This window comes from Lepisosteus platostomus, chromosome 10, assembly GCF_059453375.1.
Source record: "Lepisosteus platostomus isolate fLepPlt1 chromosome 10, fLepPlt1.hap1, whole genome shotgun sequence".
Classification (NCBI taxonomy): Eukaryota; Metazoa; Chordata; class Actinopteri; order Semionotiformes; family Lepisosteidae; genus Lepisosteus; species Lepisosteus platostomus.
The window spans coordinates 52,779,467-52,803,500 of record NC_142620.1 but is presented as its reverse complement, the minus strand read 5'-3'; the positions used below and the strand labels follow the sequence as shown (position 1 = coordinate 52,803,500).

Sequence of the window (24,034 nt, the reverse complement as noted above, 5' to 3'; positions counted from 1 at the left end):
CTGCGACAGGAGATCACATACTGGGCTGCCAGTTCAGCTGAGTTCCCTCCTCCCTCTCCCAGTAGGACTGGGGCCTGTTGTGTCTGTCTCTGTCCAGCCTGCGATGGACTGGTGTCCCGTCCAGGGTGAACTCTGCCTTGCGCCCATTGCTTGCCAGGATAGGCTCCGGCTCCCCTGAATTAGACAAAGCAGCTAGAAAATGGATGGACGGGTATTCAGTCTCTTTTAAAGTAGCCCTAAAAAGCAGAGAAGACTGCTGTTCTTGCTGTTCAGACTTGTCAGAAGTGGACAAAAGGAGAAAGGCTAGGTCTGTATGAAGGGGGCCTGGCGTGGGTCGTCATGCTGCGATGCCCGTCCAGCGTCCAGCGTGTCCACCCAGTCCCTTTTCTCTCCCCTTCCTGTCCCGCAGAGGCGTTCGACATGGTGCTGCGCCACGCCCGCAACTACACGGCGCTGATGTTCCACGGGCAGTTCCGCGGGCTGGCCGCCGCCGCCGCCGCCCCCGTGGCCGAGCTCTTCGCCGACATCTCGCTCTACATCCTGGGCTCGGACGGCAGCGTGGACGACATGGTCAACTCCTTCTTCGACGCGCTCTTCCCGCCGGCCTACCGCCGCCTGCTGAGCCCCGGGGCGGGCGGCGGGGCGTCCGAGGAGTGCCTGCGGGCGGCGGGCCGGGGCGCCGGGGCGTTCGGGCCCTACCCGAAGCTCATCATGACCCGGATGTCCCGCTCCCTCCTGGCCACCCGCGTCTTCCTGCAGGCGCTCAACCTGGGCATCGAGGTCATCAACACCACCGACCACCTCAAGTTCGGCAAGGACTGCGCGCGCTCGCTGCTGAGGCTGTGGTACTGCCCGCACTGCCAGGGCCTGCTGGGGGCCAGGCCGTGCCAGGGCTACTGCCTGGCGGTGATGCAGGCCTGCCTGAGCCACGTGGCCGAGGTGCAGCCCCACTGGGAGGAGTACATCGAGGGGCTGGGGGCGCTGGCCGCCAGCATGCGGGGCGTCCACGACATGGAGAACGTGCTGCTCAAGCTGTACGCCCTGGTCCGCGACGCCGTGCTGCACAGCTACAGGAACCGGCTGCACCTGGCCGCCCTGGTGAGTGAGCGCCGCCCCCGCCGGGGCTCCCTGGCACACCCCGAGCACCCGCCACCTCAAACGTTTTGACACGCAGAAGAGCACGAGGCGCGCGTAGCGGCGCAGTGCAGCCGCGGACAGAAGGGTGTGGGAAATCGCGACGCAGGCAGGGCGAGACTGGTGCAGAGGAAATTGCGTGCTGGCCCCGGCAGAACGGAGGCGAGTCAGCAGAAACGCCCTGCATATTTGCCCTTTTAAGCTACTGAATAACCGTAAATATAGCCCATTCTTCTCTGGATCTCTTTCTAGAGTGGACTGAAAAATAAACGGTGAGGCTATTTGAAGCGCAGCGGAACTTGCCCGCTTACCCTTACAGGAGGCGAACGCGTTCTGAAACATGAGCCCCCTCCCCATCCTGGCTCTCACTTGGGCCGGTCCTTTTTGTTCATTTAACGCAGAAGGGTTTCTGAGCTTTTGAGGTTCAGTTGTTTTTTATCTTGCGTCACCTCCTGGAACGGCGCGCTGGTGGGCACAGAGAAACTCTTTGATTGAGAAAACGATTAAACAGAGGTTTCATTCCAGCAGTCCCTCCCGAACAAGGAATCTCCAGTCTGTGCATCTGTATACCAATGTGTGTGTGTGTGTGTGTATATATACATACATACATGTGTCTTGTGAATTGGCTAAAAAATGTAATTTTATTTTTAAAGTGACACTTTCTTATTAAGTATTACAATTCTGGAGTTTTCCTAGTGGGAGAATGACTCTGTGTCGCCCATCCTTTCTCTGGGTCACTGAATAAGTGAGGATAAGACCACGCCTGAAGAAACACACTCAAGAGCAATACAGTGCTTCAGAAACAAGCCATAAATAGCTCACGGCGTTAGGTGTTCCCCGTGTAGTCTGATGCGCAAGCATGTTTGCATTGTTTCGTGGGTGAGGAAGTGGCCTACAAAAGCTGTCCAAAGCCGAGGAGGAGATTGTGTGCACAGAAACACGCTCCGCGGTGACACGGAGCTGTCTGGCAGGGGTCTCGCTGGTAGGAGACCTCGGAAACGAAGTGAGAAATAAATGGGACTTTTCCAAGAGGTGGCTGAAGGGGAAGCTCTCATGCTGTGTGTGTTTAATGGCCTGAGAGGAAAACGTGCGAATGCAGCGCCTCTCGCAATAAACTAAGGAGCACTGCTGGGCGACACCTCCCGTTGAGCTGCCCTGTCCCCCCAGCGCAGCGCATCACCCCAGATTCCCAGTTTAATCACAAACAAGGTCAGATTTTAGTGTGTAGGTGTTGTGCAGTATGCGTTTGTACGACCAATTTGTTGTCGGTCGGAGGGGACAAAATGTAGTGACAGCGGGCCCTGCTGGGGAGATGCAGTAGTACAGCAGCCCTGTTGAGATGAGATGAGATCACTTTATTGGTAGGATCTCCTCTGCCACCCGCGGGATACCAACCGGCAACCTTCCAGCCACAGCCTGAGCCACAGAGCCACCGCTCCGCCCTGCACACACCACACAACCCTTCTCACAACGAGCACAGGGAATCCCAGCGCTGACGCCCCTTCACCCGACCCAAAAAGACAGCCTTTCGCTCAAAAGGAATTCCTTTATTCGTATTTCATGTAAGAAAAGCAGATCTTCCCAGCAACATTTCCCGAAAAGCCCTCTGCTGTGCGTAGTGGGATGGGGTTTTGAATAGTGCCTTTTCTTGGGTGGAGGAGGGATGGCCACAGGACCGAGCTGGTCCTGACATCGTCCAGCGGAGCAGCATGTTAGATTCTTCTCCCTCCAAGTTCCTGTTTCTCCTTATCCCCCTGTAGCTGGTCCCCTGTGGAACTTGGCGCTGTAAATCACTCTTCTGCTTTGATTTGCTTGGCCTCTTAATCTCTGTCTCTTGCCCTGCCTCCTACATCGGATCCTTGCTCTTAATTATGTCCCTCTGCCCCTCTGTCTCCCTCCTGGTGTTTTCTAATAAAAAAGAACAAGTTTTTCAACTTTCATAAAAAAATAATAATTCTATACAGATATAAAGAGAGTGAGAGGGAAGACCTATCAGCAATGTCCAGGTAATTTTTTCTTCCTAAAGTCCGTGTGCACCTATCGTTCTCTCCACCACTTTTCCTTTCTGCGTTCGTCTCAGGCTCCAATCCTGCAAACTTCCTGTGTTTTTCCCTTCTCTCTCCCCCCCTCCAAGGGATGCTGCATGATTTATGAAGCTCTATTTTTAACAGTTACTGTGCAGAGCAGAGAGAAGGAGTTTTAGAGTGGCCTCAAGGGGAGGAGGGGGGGGGGGGGGGGAGGTTCGGACTGACTGCAGGCTGACAAGGCGAGACCTGGAGTCCCTCTCACTCCCCCTGCAGGACCTGGAGTCCCTCTCACTCCCCCTGCAGGACCTGGAGTCCCTCTCACTCCCCCTGCAGGACCTGGAGTCCCTCTCACTCCGCCTGCAGGACCTGGAGTCCCTCTCACTCCCCCTGCAGGACCTGGAGTCCCTCTCACTCCGCCTGCAGGACCTGGAGTCCCTCTCACTCCGCCTGCAGGACCTGGAGTCCCTCTCACTCCCCCTGCAGGACCTGGAGTCCCTCTCACTCCCCCTGCAGGACCTGGAGTCCCTCTCACCCCCCCTGCAGGACCTGGAGTCCCTCTCACTCCCCCTGTAAGACCTGGAGTCCCTCTCACTCCCCCTGCAGGACCTGGAGTCCCTCTCACTCCCCCTGCAGGACCTGGAGTCCCTCTCACTCCCCCTGTAAGACCTGGAGTCCCTCTCACTCCCCCTGCAGGACCTGGAGTCCCTCTCACTCCCCCTGCAGGACCTGGAGTCCCTCTCACTCCCCCTGCAGGACCTGGAGTCCCTCTCACTCCGCCTGCAGGACCTGGAGTCCCTCTCACTCCCCCTGTAAGACCTGGAGTCCCTCTCACTCCCCCTGCAGGACCTGGAGTCCCTCTCACTCCGCCTGCAGGACCTGGAGTCCCTCTCACTCCCCCTGCAGGACCTGGAGTCCCTCTCACTCCCCCTGCAGGACCTGGTGTCCCTCTCACTCCGCCTGTAAGACCTGGAGTCCCTCTCACTCCCCCTGCAGGACCTGGAGTCCCTCTCACTCCCCCTGTAAGACCTGGAGTCCCTCTCACTCCCCCTGCAGGACCTGGAGTCCCTCTCACTCCCCCTGCAGGACCTGGAGTCCCTCTCACTCCGCCTGTAAGACCTGGAGTCCCTCTCACTCCCCCTGCAGGACCTGGAGTCCCTCTCACTCCCCCTGCAGGACCTGGAGTCCCTCTCACTCCCCCTGCAGGACCTGGAGTCCCTCTCACTCCCCCTGTAAGACCTGGAGTCCCTCTCACTCCGCCTGCAGGACCTGGAGTCCCTCTCACTCCCCCTGCAGGACCTGGAGTCCCTCTCACTCCCCCTGCAGGACCTGGAGTCCCTCTCACTCCGCCTGTAAGACCTGGAGTCCCTCTCACTCCCCCTGCAGGACCTGGAGTCCCTCTCACTCCCCCTGCAGGACCTGCCCGCGCCAGCTCACGGGACAGCAGTGCCGGGCAGGGCTTCCTCGCACGCGCTTGCCCACACACACTTCGGGAGTTTTCCTAGTGGGAGAATGACTCAGTGGGTGTACGTCCCCTCTCTGCGTCGCCCATCCTTTCTCTGGGTCACTGAATGAGTGAGGATAAGAAGAAACACACTCAAGAGCAATATAGTGCTTCGGAACCAAGCCATAAATAGCTCACGGCGTTAGGTGTTCCCCGCGTGGTCTGATGCGCAAACGTAGAAAAATTCGCGTAAAAATTCCCAATGAGCCGTCGTCGTCGTGGGATACCGGAACACACAGAGCTGTCCCAGTCCTCCCATCATGCACACGCCCTCATCATCTTTCTTTCATGGGAGTGTGGAGTGGGCCAGTCATAGCGTGTCGTAGCGTGTCCCCGACTGGCTGGGAGCTCTTCTCGGAGGGCAGGATTGATGGAGGGATCGATAGGGAATGGATTCCAACTGCGGTCTGCTTTCCGCGCACCGCTGGCCCACAGACGTCTCGCCAGCCGCCCGCCTGGCCCACCGGAGGGATCCGGAGTTCCCAGCGGCTGACACTGCTCGCTTCCACAGGGAGCAGGAGAAGTGGGGGTCGGAGATGGTGAGGGAGAGGGTGAAAGACACGTTTAAAAAAAGTGAAACAAGTATCACAGCCCCCCCTCCTGCCTCCTGCCTCCTGCCCACTCCTTCTTCCTCCCCCTTCGCTGAGATAAGGCACCACCTGGTCTTCGCCCGCGGGTGCAAGTTGTGTTACTGTGAGCTGAAATGATTCTCTCAGCAAGCGGGGGATGATGGACGGAGAGGTTGTGTCTGTTGTTGAAACCAATTTGTCAGGAATTATTATAATTTTGTTTCTTCCCTGTGCTGTACCCAGACACTCAGATAATAAGATTTCATCCTTCCTCTGGCTGTATGAGCAGCCTCCCGTGTTCAGGAACCCACATTCCTTTGCCAATGTTTGCCTGGGGGCAGGTGAGTTCAGCACACCATGCGCACTGTTAATTACAGCATTGGTTCCTGCTGCGCACCTGTCTCCCTCAAACAGGGAGCACCATACATCCTTTCCTCATCCTGTCCCGGACAGAGACTCTACCTGCAATTAAATGTGGACTCAAGCAGTGAGGCCGGGATGCCGTTGCAGGAACCTTTGATGGATGTGAAAAGTAACTGCATTGTACGACAGGGGTTGGAGACATTCTCTAGCTAGTACAAAAGGAGACACCTGAGTCACAAAGCACAGTTTTGAGTTTGCTCAAACAGCCATGTCAAGATGAGCTTTGTTCCTTATTAATGTATTAGCATTTGCAGGTAGACCAAAGGAGGTCCTAAAATTATTTTTAAATAAATCAAACATTGTGCCATTTTTATTCCCAAGAACAACAGTATCACATCCAGTACTGTCTGAATGTTCCTCTGGTGCAGTGTCTCCTAGTGTCAAAAGGTGATGACAGTGTAGTGATTTTTTCTGGGACACCCAGATGAAGCAGCCTAGAATATTTTGATTTGCTTGTCTGACTCCATCCGAATCTGAGGACATTGTCTCATTAGATTTGGAATTTTTCAAATCACGCGTGGTGTATTCTCAGGAGGAAATCTTCCATCCCTATCCTGTAACTTTGTAACGAATTGCATTGATATTGTTATGTTTTCAGCTTTTCCTCTTCCATCCATTTTTCACCCAAATTCTATCAAGAACTGTGTGCGTGCAGGAAATCTTTCTGGCACAGATGTTCAGTATACCTTCCCTGCAAACTGGAGACTCCGTTTTTGTAAAATAACAAGAGACACTCGCACCAGCTGTCAGAGGAACAGTACAGAGATTTCCCTAGATTCAGATAGAAGCAGGAGCTGCATTTCATTGCCAAGCCACTTGAAGTACTCGTAAATCACAACAATAGCAAAAAAGTAATTATAGTAAACAATCATAATGAATGTGGGAGACTTTAGTTCTATATATCTCTGATTTTTAAAATGTTCCTTTTCACACTTATTGCATACGTTTTACTAATGATCACAGAGATCCAAGTAACTTATTTCCAGATTATCTTATCTGACACTGAAAAGATTAGACAAGCACAAGAGCGCCACCCATAAGGACACGTAGAGCACTGCAGTTTCTCTGCTCTGTCTTGTTCTGCTTGTATCGGGTAATAGTGTGTTGTTTGAAGCTTGCCACATATACAATGCATTAGACCCTAAAGGACCCTAAAGGGGTTAGTCCATATCAGTCCTCAAGGGACAAATCCTAACTCTTAGCATTTGTCTCAGTTAGGAAATGAGCTCCTGAAGATTTCAGCACACGGTGAAAGGCAAATAAAAAAAAAACAATGTATTTATAAAAGTGTTTGTACTGGCATTCATTTTGTCTGTGCTACACACGATTGCTTTCAGATATTAAACTGAATGCATCCAGAGCAAGCATTTACTATGTACTTTGAATGTGCAGTTTGTCTAGGAATATAATGCAATGTGATCTGCTTTAACTAAGCAAGTGCATAAGAGCATAAGGGTGAATCCTGTAATTTGAACAGAGGGAGTGCTTTGAAGCTGCATGACAGGGAGTGTGCACTGGAATTCCATGGCATTCATTTTGTGCGTGTCCGTGTACGTGTGGGTGAGCCTGCACATGTTCAGGGGTCCACGTGTGTGGAAGGGTATGGGAGGGAGTGTGTGTGCTCCAAGGTAGTTGCTACGCTGTGCTGATTACAGACAAAGGGGCTGAGAGCCTGAGATAAAGGCCTGTGTGTTTTATGGCTGTCAGACTGAGCAGGCCTTTCTGTTGACTCTGGTGTTAATTTTGTTTGTCCAGCCCTGGGTGAGATTAATACCCTCCTAATGAGCTGGTACCTTGCAGATTACATCCACTCAAGGGGGGTTTGGAGTCTCTCCAGCTGCTAAACCCCCTCTCTCCCTCTACCACGCGCTCCCAGAGGACTGTCTTTACCAGCAGCAAAAATATCACTTCAATATCACTGCGCCTTTGGGTGAACAGAGTTATCACAATCTATGCAACCTGCAGAATGAAAAAAAAAAAGATGATTATGTTGTTTAACAAGCTGGGTTTTTTTTTGTGCCGCAACCCGAAACTGCTGATTGCAGTGCTCCGAAGATCGCCAGGGTTAAACAAGCCAGATGTTTTTCCCCGCATAAAAATTCCTAATGAGCTGCCACTGTCAGGGGATTGATGCTGGAATAGGCAGAGCTGTCCCAGTGCTCTAATCATCCACACAGATTTCTATCTTTCCTCAAAGTGTAACCAGATCTTCAATGCTGTAATTGGTCGCCTCTGTTCCTGATCTCTTTAATCATACAGGTAACCCTATCTCTGGGACTGCCAAGGCCTTAGCCTATACACTTAAAATGCAGAGCAAATTTGTGAGTAGTTCACCATGTCTGATACTCCGAACGCTGTACGTGTTATGCTGAGGCACCACAGAGGGCCATCTGTGTCTGATGCCCGGAGCCACTCTTACTGCTATCAATGCCCAGAAAACAGGACCACCCTCCTGTACAGGAAATGCAGCTGAAATTGGCTGCCTGTGACTCAAAGACCTAGCCTGTCTCCTCAATGGAAAATAGCTATCTCCTCGAGCTTGTTCCAGGTCACTGTCAGCACGGGGTTGATTCATAGCACCTGGGTTTGCATTTTGGGGGTGGTTATTTGCACTTTAAATACCCATGACTGCAGCTGTCACTGCTGTCTGACCATCACCTCTTATGACAGCAAAATGTTTGTGAAAGTATATTCAGGCATACAAATTTGCAAGGATCAGAGCACGCTTAAAAATATATATAAAGTGTTAGCAACAGGAGTAAACCTCACTGCAGTGCCGCGTCTTGAATCTTCACTGAGAAAAGCGCAGTTAAGTCCTTACTGTAAACATTTCTGTTAATACTGCCTACTCAGAGCCGGCTGCTGTGATCTGAGCGATGCATCAGAGGCATTGTCACAGCCTGCTGTCTGCGGAGCTTATTAAATTGCATGGTCTGAGAGATTTATTACCCATCTCTTTGGTAGGTAAATAAATACATAAAAAATAAATAAATAAATAAGCTCTGCAAAGCAAATCATTTTATTACTGCAGTAAATAAATACTGGTGCTTTGAATAACTGCTAATACCATAAAACAAAGATTGATGCACTGGTAATCTTTATGTACTCTAAAAACACTGACTTTAAATTGAATTAAAGCCTTATTGCCCTGTATGGAAAATGAACCCTGAAGAAGAAGGTAATCTTTTTGCAGAAGTTTGGTCACCTCCTGAAACTTGGGACTGCTTTGCACTACACTTAGACCACAGAACATTTACACTAGAGCTCAACACTAACGCTTTAGATCTCTTTGCCTGGGGATACCTGCATTGCTGTTGTGTCTCGATCCTCCTCATAATATGCCCAAGGATATTAGAGAGTCACCTTCTCTAAACTCCTTCAAATCCAGACTCAAAACCCTCCTTTTCAGAAAAGCCTTTACTTAACTGGTTCCATTCTTCACCCCTCTGCTCTTCTTAATACCATCTTCCACGGTCTCCTCTATTGTTATTGTTGTATTGTTGTAATTTTAATTGTGTCCTGTCTTGTGAAATTTTCTTATTTATTGTTGTAGTCTTCTTATTTATTGTTATTGTCATCCTGTAAAGCGCTTTGAGAAGCCACCTTTAAAGGCGCTATATAAAATAAAGTTTACTATTATTATTATATTATTATAACCAAATGTAGAACTTCTGCAGCTTCACGTCAGCAGGGACTGCAAGGCCTCCGACTGTATGGGACAACCCACCAGGGAGCACTGTTGCCCTGCACAGCTGGGTTTGACTGTGGAGGAGCCACTGGGCCAAAGTACAGCAGTGGACACGCACGCACAGGCCCAGGGCCTCTGCAGTGCCCCCTCAAATGTTTCCTGCTATCCCCCCGGTCATGACAGAGGAACGGGTTGTGTTGCTGCAACTAAATGAGTCAGCTTTTTAAGATGGGCAACACCCACCAAGTTCTCCATCACAGCTACCCAGAAGAATCGCCACACTTGTGCTGCCATTGTTATGGGTGGAGCTGCCATTTCTCAGTGTAGCATGGCTCCCCCCCAGACAGCTAAAAGCAGCCTAGTGGCGCCAACCTCTACCGTCCCATTCCTGCTCATTCAAGCCCCTCGCCCTCCCTGCTGTCACAAGCACTAGGACAGCGAGTCATTGCCAAGGGGCTCATCTTTTTGCTTTCCAGCGGGTGATTTGTTTCCTCCAAGGTGATACATTGTAATTGGGTATTTCATTAATCATTGTATAGTGCAACTTAATAGCCATACATTGCCGGATGAAAGCTGGGAGGGAGGGAGGTCAGAGCAGCCTCACTGCAGCTGAGGGACAGAGGAGGGTGGTAGTGTGACCCAGTGTGAGGGGTTGGAGGTGCCTACCAGTCACAGCTAAAGGGAGAGAGCAGAAGGCAGGACTGGCTTAGTTCCCGGAGGTAAGGAGACAGGAGGGAGGCTGCATCGCTCTGTGGTTCAAAACACTGCCAGGAGACACCCTGTCGATGGTGTGCTGCACCCGGGAGAGCATCTGCAGGGTGCCATTCATAGTCTCCGTGTGTTGCTACAATATTTCCGCTCTGTAGTTTTGTCCCAGCGCACTTACTGTTTAGCACTGAGAGGCAGAGGAATGATGTGGCCACACAGATGTTGTGAAGGTCTTCATCTTCTGCACAGATGGGGGATAGAGGTTTGGAGCGGACCCTCAGGGCAGAACAAAGAGCTTATACTGAAATAAACTTCGCTAGGCAAAGGAGTATGATGAACTTTCCTGGAGGTTTACAAAATTGTATGCTGATCTGTGCTTCGCTTTGCGTCCAGTTGTCCAGCACTTGTTTTCCCCGTTATCTGTCAATCAATCACTCAGGTATTGGGCTATGCAGTGTCTTTTCTTGAGTTCAGCACTACCTAAAAGCATTTGCAGAATATCACGTAACGTACTTTTGGCAAACAGGAAGTTATAGTCAAATTTTGAAAAAATAATTTGCATTTGGATGCTGAGATATAGTTACAGAATCTTCTAGCTGAAGGGTAATCTAAGATATGTAAAAACATGTTAATTATACATTGATAAAGTATTTTCAGGAAAAAACAGCTTTTTAATCTTTCTGAAATAGTGCATATCTAGAGGTCTTCATATTCTGTATTTGTCTTCCAACTTCCTATCTATTTCAACTTCCTTGAAATGGTAATGAGCTGTCATATCAACTACTTAGAGAAAATCATTAATATTCTCTAAATTTAGAATGAATTTTATTACCTCTAATGATTTTAAATGTTGAACTTGTGATGATACTTTGTCACTATCCGTTGGAGTGTCTGCCCGGCCGTCTCGTTTAACTACTAGCAAAAATAAACCCATGACCATTAAAAACCTACTCTAGGCTAAATGGTGAAATAGCAGCACTGACATGAGAGTCAAACGGGCTCTGGGATTAGTGGAAATTCTGCTTCAGGGGCTGATGATGTTGGGTCAAAAGCACCTTGGACCTTGTTTCAGAATTAGCAGAGTTTTAGTGTTTTTAACTGGGAAACAGAATTGTTGTATGGAAAGTGCTTTGTAAAGACCGTTACGTGGTTAAAAACTAAAAACTGAAAATAAGGAATCCTATTGTAGCAAATTGTAGCCTGGCTAATACCCACTTGAGTGCAGACCGTACAGGTACTGTAGGTTGGTCCTCTTTTTGGATTGCTTCCTTTTAATACGTGGTAGAAAGGTACTATCTTTTTAAAAATGAGAATTTAAAGACGGGTGTACAGTAACGATAAGAACATGCTTTGTCAGTTTTCCATTAATCTATTTAAGCAAGGTCATGTATACTTCAGGTATGCAATCAACACTGACAAACAGAAGAGAGCCCAGAGACAGCTTGTGAGTACAGATATCTGTCTGTGGCGGCTGTTGTACAGCTGCACCCCTGTAGCAATCCCTAATCCCTAATGAAGATGTTGAGCACAGCCAATTTGTTTTATTACCATTAATCAGTATTCAGTTGGGATGGTAAAACAGTATTCACTTAGGAGAGCAATACAATTAGTTGTTAGCAGTATGGCAGATTTAAGTCTGTAATCAATCCCTAGGGAAATTAGAATAGCAAATCATTAACCACAAGCTAAACATTAACATGTATTTGCATTTTTATTACACCTGAATAGAATGGCTGGCTGTATGCTCTAATATCTTACAGATACAGGTTTATGTCCTACTGTGCATCATTTCAATATGGCTTATTTTAAAAGTTATTCTTGTACGGTTCTTTTTTGGCTCTAAGGAGCTTGTTAAGGAAACCTTGATTAACTGAGCTTCAAATTCCCCCAGCAGAATTTAACTCCGGCCGTCCGAAGTGTTTGCAGTCTTAAGCACCGCAGACATGCAGCAGCTGACTCCCTGCCGGGGAGCCTGGCTCTCCGTGGAGAACTTCCTGGCTCTGCCCTCGCCTTAACCCCCTCCGCTCTCCTCCCTCTCCAGGTGAGCAACATGTGTGGTCACTCCTCGCAGCGGCTGACTCGCTCTGCTCCCCCTCCTCATCGGCCGTCTGGGGACCCCAGGGGACTGAAGACCCTAACCTTTGACCCCGAGGAAACCTTGGCTGGCCGGAGGAGGTAGGTTGAGCTTCGCTCCCTGCTAGGAGCATGGTCTGCATTCTCGGTCTCACTGTTTTCAGTTTGAAAATCTTTAAAAATCTTCAATCCTAAAGTTACCTCTGCGTAAAACACCCTATTAGTCTGATGCTTTTATCCGAAGCAGCTAACAGGATTCACGGTTACTTTTCAATCCATCCGTTTTCTGACTGCTAACAGGAGCCAGGCAGGTTACACCCTGGGCGGGATGCCAGTCTACTGCAGGGCAGACACACACACACACACACACAAGCACACACGCACACACGCACACACGCACACACGCACACACGCACACACGCACACACGCATCCCAGGGCCTCTTTTCCCAGAAGCCAATTCACCCACCAGCATGTCTCCAAAACGTGGAGGGAAACCGGAGCTCCCAGAGGGTTCTCACACACAACCCAGGGAGAACATGCAAACTCCACTAACGCACAGACAGCATCCCAGGGATTGAACCCAGGGCCCCAGTACTGCGCCGCCATGGAGCCCCCCTCCAATTCCTTCTTCCATTCAGATTGTGGGCTTCTCTCACACACTTCTCTCAGATTGTGGGCGGAGCGGTGGCTCTGTGGCTCAGGATCTGCGTCTGTGACTGGAAGGTTTGCCGGTTCAAATCCCGCAGCCGGCAGGGGAATCCTACTCCGTTGGGCCCCTGAGCAAGGCCCTTAAACCCAACTGCTCCAGGGGCGCCGTACAATGGCTGACCCTGCGCTCTGACCCCAAGCTTCTCTCCCTGTCTGTGTCTGAGAAAAGCTGGGGTATGGGAAAAGATGAATTCCTAATGCAAGAAATTGTATAGGGCTAATAAAGAAACATTATAATTAACACCCTCAGCTCTGCTGGAGGAATGTGGGTGCAGCAGCAGCTGGTCAGGGGTCCAGTGGGTAAGGAGCACAAACTCCAGCTGGAAACGCGTCCCGCTGCACTGCGGCACTTCCTCCGGGATCGGACCAACCTGCTTCCCTCAAGTAACGCATCCAATCCTAGAATTCCCACTCCCGCCGTAATCGAAACAGCTGGGGAAGGAAGAAGCGTGGAATCCGAGCGATCTCCTGCAACAGACACGAAGAACAAAGCTAAGTGTCAATTCGAAAGGAAAAGAAAAATGAAGCATTTCATGACCCCTGGTGAATTAAGTACGTCAGGACTCACCATCATGGCTCAATGGAAATGAGGAGCCCACACTACTCAATATTTTACTGCAAGAGTTACTAATGGCCATTTGCCTGTCCGTATAAATCTGACGTAAATGAGAGAGCTGATCAGTCATGGCCCCGTTATCTCCATTTGATGGTGTTTCATGGTCGCAGAGAGATGCTGAATCATTTGCGCATTGACGGGCGTCCTTTTTGAGGAATGCGAGGGGCTTGGTCTTTTCAAGACGCTGAGAGTGGATCCAGCGGCTCTTTGTGAACTGTGGGAGGGTCCTGTGAGTCGCCGTCGGGTGTGCGTGATGGTGTGCACCCATTTCAGTGCCTTCATGTGTTCATGGGCTCCTGCCTCATCCATCCCCCCCGCCCTGCCTCTGCCTGCCATGTTTTCTCTCTCCTTGCCGTCCTGACAGTGATTCTCCTCTCGTTTCGCACAGGGAGTTCATCGCCAGCCTGCGCGGGTTCAGCAGTTTCTATAGCAACCTGCCGGAGGCGCTGTGCAGCCGGGAATCCGCCGTGCTCAACGACTCCCTCTGCTGGAATGGGAAGGAAATTGCCGAGAGGTCAGGCCCCTTCACATTGAAAAACTGAAACTGGCGTTTCCTTACGATAGCTGAGGCCAGCTTTTTTCCTGGTTGTGAGGGTTTATTATAGTGCAAGAACAGGTCAAAGGCGCCACTACATACTGGATGGGGAGAGGTTATATCACAGGCCGTACGGGGGGACAAGTTAGAGACACCAGTTAACACAGCCAGCATGTCTTTAGCAGGTGGGAGGACACTATAGATTAAAATTTTTTCTCCCCCAAACAAACCAGAAAGTTTATCTCATATCCGTGGCACTTTCTGAGATCTGAAAGGATGACCGATACAGCTGAGTAGCGCAGTCACGGCCATTAAGGTCCGACTGTCCGCCTTGAGTGGGAGGTGAAGCAGAATGAAACCTCTCTGCAGGGGGGACAAGTAAAGGTTTAGGCCCTGCTGAAAAGAGAAGAAAAGAAACGCAACGTTTCAGCTGTGGAGGGTGTGAGGGACCTGAATTACACGGTTCTGCTGCAGACGTGAGGAAGTGCAGATCGCAGATTTAGACCGAATATCATCCACCCCAGTTTTAATAGTGAAAGTCGCGCACAGAAAGGTCCTGACTGATTTATTTGGTTGACGCTGTTAACCGAAGTACCTTCGATTAGTTCCCGGTGGCGCAGCTGGGGTTGTACTGCGGAAACCGGGGCGCACGGCCCGGCCTGAGGTAGCGAGAGCGCCGCACCTCCTAACATTTCTGCCCCCAGCTTTTCGGGTGCAAGATCGCCGCCGAGCCTGAAGCCGAAACAAAATCTCAAGCCAGTGAACGGGCAGAAAAGTTGAACTCAGCGGGGACAGAAAATAACGACGGGGGGGGGGGGGGGATTCTGGGATCTGCCGGGGGGAGAAATAAAGCCGGAATGAATCACCCCTCTCAACATCGCAATTAATAACGATGATCTTTCCTAAAAATGAATGATGAAAAAACAAGGAGATGTCTGCTTTTGCTTTCAGCAGAGCTGAATATTTTATGGGGACTGAAATAATTAATGACTGGAACTGCGGCTTCTTACCCTTAGTTAATTGCGCTCTTCGCTCGGATCCGTTCGGCGTCACCAACCCGGAGTGAACCCCATTTGGAGCCTGTAATATTTTACCTTGCGCTCATTCCTTCTGCGCGGAGCGCCGACGCGCAAGGTGAAATGTGTATGTAGTCAGGAAGTGTAATAATTTACCCCCCGGGTGCAGAGGTACCCTGGGGGGTTAATTAACGAAGGGAGAGTGCTCGAGTCGAGGCGGATAGCTCTCAATGTCAAGCGAGACGCCGCGAACACTAAATATCCGCCGAGGTGCTGAGATTTTAATGAGATCAACTGTGGAGCTCTCCTTTTCGGGAGGGTTTTCTTCGTCGAGTAAACGCCCTCGGTTTCGTAGTTAGAAAAAATCTTCCCTAATTGGCCTTTACCGCGCCCTCTTAATGTCGTGCCCACCTCTTGAGCGTCTCTTTTGAACTGAGAAGGCGGTAGCGTTCCGTCTAGAACTGCTGGCCGCCTCTGGAAGTAATACGTACTGTAGGACACGCTAACTTGCTCCCCCTGGTGGAAGGACATTGTAGCTCTTCAGTGTTGGTCTTCGCAAGAAAAAAACAGACAAGGGGCAGGCTTTAAGAGCAGTCGACAGGGAAGAAGTGTTTTACAGTATATTTGGTTACCCAAATAAAGTATCATGGTCAAAATGTCAGATCCAAAGCGAAATGTTTCTAGACGTCACCTTTTTTTTAAACGACAACGTAACAGGGGGACTGGAAAGGGCCAACTAGACGAATCTTGTTTACCTTTTTAGTTCGTTTTGGGGGGGAGATAAGTGGGTGTAACACTCTTGCATCGAAGGGAAAAAAAATAAGAATTGAGATTATTTGTCATCTGTAAATTCGGATATATTTGCGTACATGTATATTTTTCTTTTTTAAAATAAGGGAGGCGAGAAAGGTGGTGGGAGAGGGTGTCAGCACCCACAGAGCTGGCGGCTGTCCTGGGTGCTGCCTGCCAGACTTCTGTTCCTGTGACTGACTCCCACAGCCCAGGCTGGCTGACGGCGCTGTCTGCTGTCCCTGCGCTGGAGACCCTCTCTGAGGGAAGCGTGCCGAAGCGCGGCGCTCCATGATTTCTTTCGGGAGCGGTTGCTCTGGTTTACAGCGGGGATTCAGGACACATTTCGGAGTTTTTCCCGAGAGCGGTGCTGTGCGTGTGGGTTAGCTCCGACGCGTGACACGGTTGCCCTCTGACCTCACGGGGGCGTGGCTCAGCCGGGGGTCGCCGGCTCACTCCCTCACTCTGCCCCGCCTGCTCGTTGATGTCTGCCGGACAGGTGTGCTTTTACGACTTCACCTTTCTTCGGAGGCCATCAAAGTCTCCTTGATGACAGGTGACGGTGGTGCGCTGAGGTGGTCGCAGCGCTGAGTCTGGAGGAGAGAGGGGCTGGACTGGAAGCACAAGAGGCGGCCAGCTCACACTTCTCTTATCCCCCTCCCAGTGCCCTGTTCCATCCTCTCCCAGCCCGTGTTTCTCAGTTGCTTTGCACCTTAACTTTCTGCTCTCAGACTCTTGCCTCTTCGTTCTGTTTTTCATGCTTGTTCCCTCACTTACCTCTATTGTGTCTCATTTTTCCTTCTGCCATTATTCGTCATGCATGTTTCTTTTCCCTTTTACTGTCCACTTTGTTCTTCCTCAGTGTCTTTCACAGCCCATCTCTCTGTCACTCTCTCTGTCTGACTCTCTCTCACCCTGTCTCTGTCTACACCTCTCTCACCCTGTCTCTATCTCCCTCTCTCTCTCCCTTTCTCTGTCTACACCTCTCTCACCCTGTCTCTGTCTCACTCTCTCCTGTCTGTCTCACTCTCTCCTTCTCCCTGTCTCTGTCTCCCTTGCTCTCCAAAAATATGTCTTTCTCTGTCCCTGGAATTGAGGGGGACAGGGTGTCACTGACCACTGAGAGCAATTTTCCTCCACCCTGAGAAATCCTCCCCTATAGCAGTGGTTACTCTGCAAGAGACCCGCAAGGCTTCGGTAGATTACAGTAGTGGAAAAAAGTAATTAAAAATCGAACAGGTGAAAGAGGATATCATTCTGCAATGGTCACAATTAGCTGTCCATGTCCTGGCTTTTCTGTGCTGGTGTGACTGTTGTTTGTAAGCCAGTGTAAAACTGGTCTCAGTCTCCTCCCACCTCCAGTTATATCTTACTGTGATTTCCAGCCGTAGAAAACACAGCAAACTGCAGTGTCTAGCAGGTCTGCAGCAGCAGGGTGCCTGTGGCGTCCTGCGCAGTTCGCCTGGTGCAGCGTGGAGGCGCCCTGGGCTCTGCTGTCCTACACAGGCCGTGCGAGTTAAGCTGGAAATGACTTTCAGGGAAGGAGGTGTCCACTACCAGGAACGCCTCTCGGGCCCTAACAGTTACTCCGCCTTCAGAGCGACTTGGGTTCCTGGTTTTGAGATAGATTGTTCTGTCAGAGGCAGGTTGCAGCACACCCGTTTGCTCCTCGGTCTCGGATCTTTGGGGAGAGCGGCCGAATTTTGCTAGGAGTTTTAAAAACAGAATCTCCATATCCCCGCGTTACGGATTGCTGGATGGTGGCTTATATGTACAGTGTTATTAATGCAAATTGAAAAACAAAACAAACAGCGGAAGTGCTTGATGACAGCACTCTTCCCTTGAAGACAAACCATTCTAAATTGGCTTTAATGACCAATTTAATACATAAAAAACTGCAGTCGAACTTCGTTCGTAATTATTACGTTCAATCAGATCGAGTAAAAAAATACCAGCAGGAAGCTGATTCTCAGAATTAGCTCCCCGCTCACCTGATTTGAATAATAACAAGACTCACAGCTGGTGTTTTCATTGCATGTCTGTAAGTCAAAGCGGGCATTACAGGCGTGCCTCATTTGTGCTCATTATGGATGTTTGTATCAAGAAAAATTAAAATTTAATTGGAGGCAATTAAGGATACAGGAGTCCTGAACGTACCCTGGGGGCTCTGGCAAACTTGAACAACCCAGAGGAGCTTAAGACAGTCTTGTGATGCACACTGTGGCAGCATGTCACTGAGCTCGCTGTCATGAAAAACGGAACAAATTAATAACTTAATTATAATAACATGCAAGCTACTTCCTCGTCAGGTTTTCTGCCGTTGTAGCAATTCACTTCTCCGATGATTAAAAGCTTTTAAATCTCTTTTTTTTTACCAGTTTGTTTAGTTGCTGCTTTGTTGTTTCTCTGATTAGGAGCTGGAGGAAAGCATGGGCCACGCTCGAACGGCTGGGGCTGATTCAATCTGGAAATTCCAGTCCCGTGTTTTTTTTTGCTTTCTGTTAGACTTCCAGTCTAAAAATAGCGCCAGGGATATTTCATACCCAGGCTTGCTTTGCTTGGATGATTGAATCCCAAAACCACCTACTAATATGATTTAAACGTAATCGTGTTTAATATCAACCCAAATTAGTCCTTGGCAAACTCCTGGGTAAAGGCAGAAAGTCGAGTCCTGCATTATTGGTTTTCACTGCGCTGTAGGAACAGGCTGTAAATCAGGGACTTTGCCAAGTTAGCAACACATCTTTCCTCCTCCTCTTAATATGCAACTCCAAAAGCTTCATGACATATCGTTAAAAAAGAAACTCCAGCCCTCCATCTTGGTAACCTGTTTTAAAGTGATGCTCTCAGACCCAGTTAAAGCAGTCTAAGCTAAGGGTTTGCCCTTAATTCCAGGGCTGAAACTTTGTCCCCCTGTCAGGACTTGATAAGGGCTCTGACATCCCTGATGTCACCTCTGAAGCTGTGCTTGAGAGCATGGGACGCCCTGCAGGATGCTATCCCAGATAGCCATGGAGAGCTACAGAGGAGCCGAGCTCCTCTCTGTAGCCAAAATGGTCCACATGGACCAGGCTTGTGCGGCATGTGTGAGCCTGCTTGTGCGGTTTGCTGCAAAGTCCTGCCTCATTTAAATTCTCTGATGTACCGGATGACTGTCTTCATTAAACAAAGCTGTCTTTTGTTTTTTTTAATTCTTTTTTTTTTGGCATTCCCTTTTTTAGCTTTAGGAGTGTATACTCATGTTATATCAACAAACATTCCAGTGGATTACTGTAATTACAGCCTTCAGTCACTGCGCCGCACTGCGCGGAAATCTCACGGTTCTGCTCTCCATGATGGGACACAGCTGGGCGTCTGTCAGCACGGGGCTGTTGTTCCTGAGAATAAGCGGAGACTTTTTATTTGGTGTGTCGCATGTTGCTCAGGGCATGACAGACAATGCAGCCCAAGGCAGGCGTCGCTCTGACAGAACCAGGAGGTCTGAGCTGCATTGGGAAATGATTTTGCCATCTTGTGGCGTACAAAAGTTCTTCAAAATCTGCCCATGTCAGTGCTCGCTATTACCAGGAGATGGCGCCGTTGGAGTTAAAAGCCCAGAGGAATGTCTGGAAAACTCGCCCTGCAAAAAAGATATTTGGGTTTGTCTCATAAACTCCCTGCAAGAACACTGTGTAGAGACAGAGGGGCAGTTGCAATGCACAGCTGAGAACAATGCTGCCCAGTGTCGTGCAGTGACCACTGTGCACGTTTCAGAATCTGTTCAGGGGATTGCTTCTTCCACTCTTTGAAAAGGTGGCATGGCAGGCCAGACCTGTCAATAATGTTAATAATAATAATAGCGAAGCCAGTTTCACCACACCCCCCTTTCATTTAAGTGCGTTGATTTCAGAAGCATTTACTTTGGATACTGTGAAACGCATTTTCTGAAAATCTGCGGCCTTCTTTGTGCCTGTCATATGGGCAGAATGCTTATACGAACTGAGGTTTATTTGCCTGAAAAGTGAGGCGATATAGATCAAGCCGATTGCTTATACAGTAATAGCTATGAAGGTGAAGTGTAGCCCAGAGCCACAGCGACTCACCTGGTTTTGTAGCATTAAGTGGGCTAGAGAGCCTGTGACTGGAGTGGGGTCAAGCACGTCACTCCAGGTACAACAGCAGTATCTGCAGCAGGGACTTGAACCCACAACCTGCCAGCCAACAGCTTACCCACTAAGCTTCGCCACCCCATATTTATTCAGTAAGAAAGGGAAGTTAAATAATTGCATTTATTACATGTCACAGTGCTGTCTTATGTTTTTCTTTTAGAACGTCACCCTATGGACTTCACAACGTCCTTGCACAAAATTAATACGATATTCTTAATAATACACAGTTCTTGCAACGTTAGTGTTAGTGTGCAAATGTGACGTAAGTGTAAGAACAAGCATGCAATCCGTAAATAAGTGCAAATGTGACGGGTCAGAGCAGAGCAGAACAGAACAGAAGACACCAACAACACAAGTTGAAAATAACACAAAAATGCATTTTGTTTTATTTAGAAGTTAACATTGACAGGTAGCACTGCTCGTTAAGTGTTCAAAAAGTTCAGGGGTTGATATGTGGCAATGCTCCGGGTTGCATGCCTAGTCAATGGTGTCAGCCTGCAGAATGGTTAAAAATGGATAAACGATTTTTGCTCTGACCTTCTCTGATTTGTGCAGACAAGCATGGTATAACTGGCATACCCCAGTACAACCAACTCTAAAGTGAAATCAAATTCCCTTCATACGATACAGGCAGCACCAGTCCTGTGAGGGCTTCCCATTACAGGATGCTGAATTGCGTGATTGCCGCAGTGATCAATTACCCATGAGTCCTCACGTGCGACACACTGGATGGTCTGGCTATGGAGTGAGCCCCTGCCCCGGGGGGTTCTGGGACAGTGCCGTGGGGTTTGACACACGCTGCCTCTTTCTCTCTGCCTCCCAGGTTCCCGTCCGCAGGAGCAAAGCGCGCCCAGGCACACGGCACAGAAACGAAGAACAAGGCGCCAGAGCCAGTGATCAGCCAGATCATCGACAAACTGAAACACATTAACCAGGTGGGTGAGCCCAGCTACGCGTGCCCACTACACTGTAGGCCCCTCCCCATAATAAGTAAAAACACAGGACAGGTAACAAACAGGTGGCAGTGCAGGACGGCAGGGGATACACGTACCTGAAATTGCTCTTTGAATTACGCAGCCAGGGGGAGGAATATGCTTGCCCAATATTTTTGCACATTTATTTTTAACCTAGCAGTGTAGCAAATCCATTCTCCAGCTTAGTGTATGTCAGTGTGAGTCACAGGCATGGGAGATGCGGGTGTTTGAGCACGGCAGTTTAAAGAAAAACAAAGGGGATTCAAAAAAAAAAAGTCACTTATTATGGTTTTCGTGAGCAGATGTTTTCCTTAACGGGGCAGCTAGAGGTGTTTTTATTCCTGCTTTTCTCATACAGACATGTACTGTCTGTACCTGGGCTGAAGTCTGGGTCTGAATCTAAAACCTCACCATTATTCCCCTAATCCAGCCACAGATGAGGAGTTTTTTAATTGCTAATTTGGAGGGGAGAGAGGAGCTGTTTGCAGGATACTGAACTCGAGCTGTGACAGTCTCCTCTTCTGTGCCAGATTGTAGCGTTTTACTTTCCAAAAGGGATTAGGATTACACAGAGGAGAGATCATCTTTGAAGACGGGTGACCGCAGAGATTGGGAAAGAGTCAGACGTCACAGCACGTGTGAGGCAGGGGGAACAGAGTTGCTTACCTCTTTCTCAGGCATCACACAAAAACAGATTTTTTCAAGCCTTTTAAAATTCTCAACAGAGCTTTTGTTTTGGCATGAATGAAACCTTAATGTCTTCTTTACTGAATTGTTGAAAAATGTCCAACAAGTTCAAAAGACAGTCTGAACTTTTCTCTAAGCTTTACTTACCAAGAGAGGAGAGATTCCATAAATTAAAGATTGTGTTTTTCAGTTCCTCTTTACAGCTGTTTGCTGTTAAGCTATGCTGTATTTTAATTAATAAATTTTATGAATAGATAAGTCCCAAAATATAAGGGAATCCAAAAACAGCAAAGGCGAGAAAGTTGTGTGACTGCTGGTCTATCTGTAACAATTTTGTATTAAAAGATAAATAAGATGATCTTCTTCTTATGTCAAAATATTTTTGCATAAACATTTGTTAAAAAATATAAAAAATCTGGCTGCAAATAGCCTTGTGTAATTGACAGCATCATTAAAAATTAAACCTACTGTAATTCTAACATAATGTGCAGAACTGTAGAGTGTTACGGTACTGGTATATCTTGGAGAAAACAGGAAAAGATTCTGCAAATCCTGATGTGTAAAACACCAATAATATTATTATTAATATTCCAAATATGCTCGGCTTCTTGATCTGGAACCATTTAGCTGCTAGCGCCCAAAGTGTGCTTGTAGCCAAAAAAAACAGTTTGCTCAATTTTTCACAAGCTTTTAATATACAGTACATTTCTTCAGGAATGAACAGTGTCAGTGCTAAAATTGTGTCCATCAGTTCTGTTGTCCTTGAGAGTTTCTGAAAACATCTCGGTTGGCTCGTTGTAGCACCTCATCCATAATGTGTTGACCTGATCCTAAAAAACAAAGCTTTGAAATTTTATTGTATTTTGTTTGCTCCCCCAAAGGGTAAAAACTCAGACAAAAATACTTGTACTCTATGTATAACAATATTTAAAAAGTTAATCAGATTCAGAAAAAAGATGCTGCTGATGAGCTTGTGATGGTGTGTACAGAATCCAGTGACTTACTCTGCGTGATAATCTCATCTCACCAGCTCCTTCAATATTTTGGCAGCATCTCATTGCCAGTTTCTGTATGCCTATTTACAGATTTATTTACTATTGCTATGGCGGTTTTGTTGGAGCTGTCAGCTGGGGTGAGGCTCGTTAACCACGTTCAGCAGGTGAGATCAGGCCAGCCCGGGTTCGAGTGGAGATCTGAACCCGCGGTTACCAAGGTAACCAGGGCTCTATCTGTCCCGTCCATCGAGGCTGGTTTATGACAGGGCTGTGCTCAGACAGGCCCCGGCAATCCCAGGACCACTGATTCGTGCTCTTTTCTTACTTGGCTTTCGCGTTCGCACCCCGGCCTGCCTGGGGGCGTCTGTGTCTCCCCTCAGCGGCACAGCTCTCTCTCGTGCCCCGTGCACAGTGGGCAGGCAGACGCGCCAGCTCTGGGCTACTCCCGCCAGGGGGAGACCAGGGAGGAAGAGCAGGGACTTGTCAGGCAACACCTGTCCCACCGCTCCAATATCACACCTCAGCTCTTCTTAAACATAAAGCACCAACTGAGAGGAGCCGAATGAGCTGCTGTTGTCATGAATTAGGATACAAGGTTATATACATTCGTACACTAATTATACTTCTTATAGAAACAGTAGACTCAGTAAAGTAAACGTGAACATTCTTTTTGGTTTTGTAACATTCCGATCTTTTCCTCCTTTTTTAGAAAAAAGGGGGGGGAGGGTGGCAAAGTGAACAGGACTTAAATGTTTCCCAAATGTGGCAGTGTGTTTTTAATTATGCCTTGTGCATGGTGCTGTATTTTTAATTGCGCCTGGTGTATGGCACAATATTCTTTCATATGTCTTGTGCACGGTGCTGTATTTTAAATTATGCCTTGTTCACGGTGCTGTATTTTTAATTAGGCCTCGTGCGCGGTGCTGTATTATTCAGTGTGCTTCGTGCAGGTGTCCCAGTCTTGGTCTTTCTGTTAACTACAGGCACTTGTCATTAACTCAGAGGGGCTCACGGTAATATAAATGAATACATGAGCAGACCTTTTTTTTCCCCCCAAAAAAAGCACCTGTTCAGCAGTAAACGGGAAACTGAAGTGCAGTAAAGGCAGCTATCAGTTTAACCCGAAGCCCTCCCTGAATGGCATTCCTCTGAAATGTGGATTAAACGCTTGTGAGATGGATAGGATCCTTTCAAGGTTCTTAAATATCAGTTTACCCAACCAGCTCATACAAGCCTGGCTTTGACTGCTACCTCGGGGTAACCCTATAGCCCAGAGGCCAGGCTTGTGCAAGCTGCCCAGGGGACCGCCAGTCTTTGTGCAGAGCATGACAGTCTAGGTATTCATCTGGAAGGAGTACAGCCTCCCCTCCGAGAACCCCTGTAGCACAAAGCTCAGACCCTGATCCTCTGGCAACCTGAGAGACATGATACCTTTACCAGA

The 24,034-nt window shown here is 48.6% G+C and overlaps 1 protein-coding gene across 1 annotated transcript in view; it reads left to right on the top strand.

Annotated features, from left to right (window-relative positions):
• Positions 1-24,034, top strand: part of gpc3 (glypican 3) — a 117,116-nt gene that overhangs the window by 55,666 nt on the left and 37,416 nt on the right. Inside the window, exons 3-6 of the mRNA XM_088597171.1 lie at positions 410-1,098; positions 12,092-12,225; positions 13,838-13,963; positions 20,761-20,872. Coding sequence (XP_088453297.1) covers positions 410-1,098; positions 12,092-12,225; positions 13,838-13,963; positions 20,761-20,872 — 1,061 coding nt within the window. The remainder of the gene's footprint in view (positions 1-409; positions 1,099-12,091; positions 12,226-13,837; positions 13,964-20,760; positions 20,873-24,034) is intronic.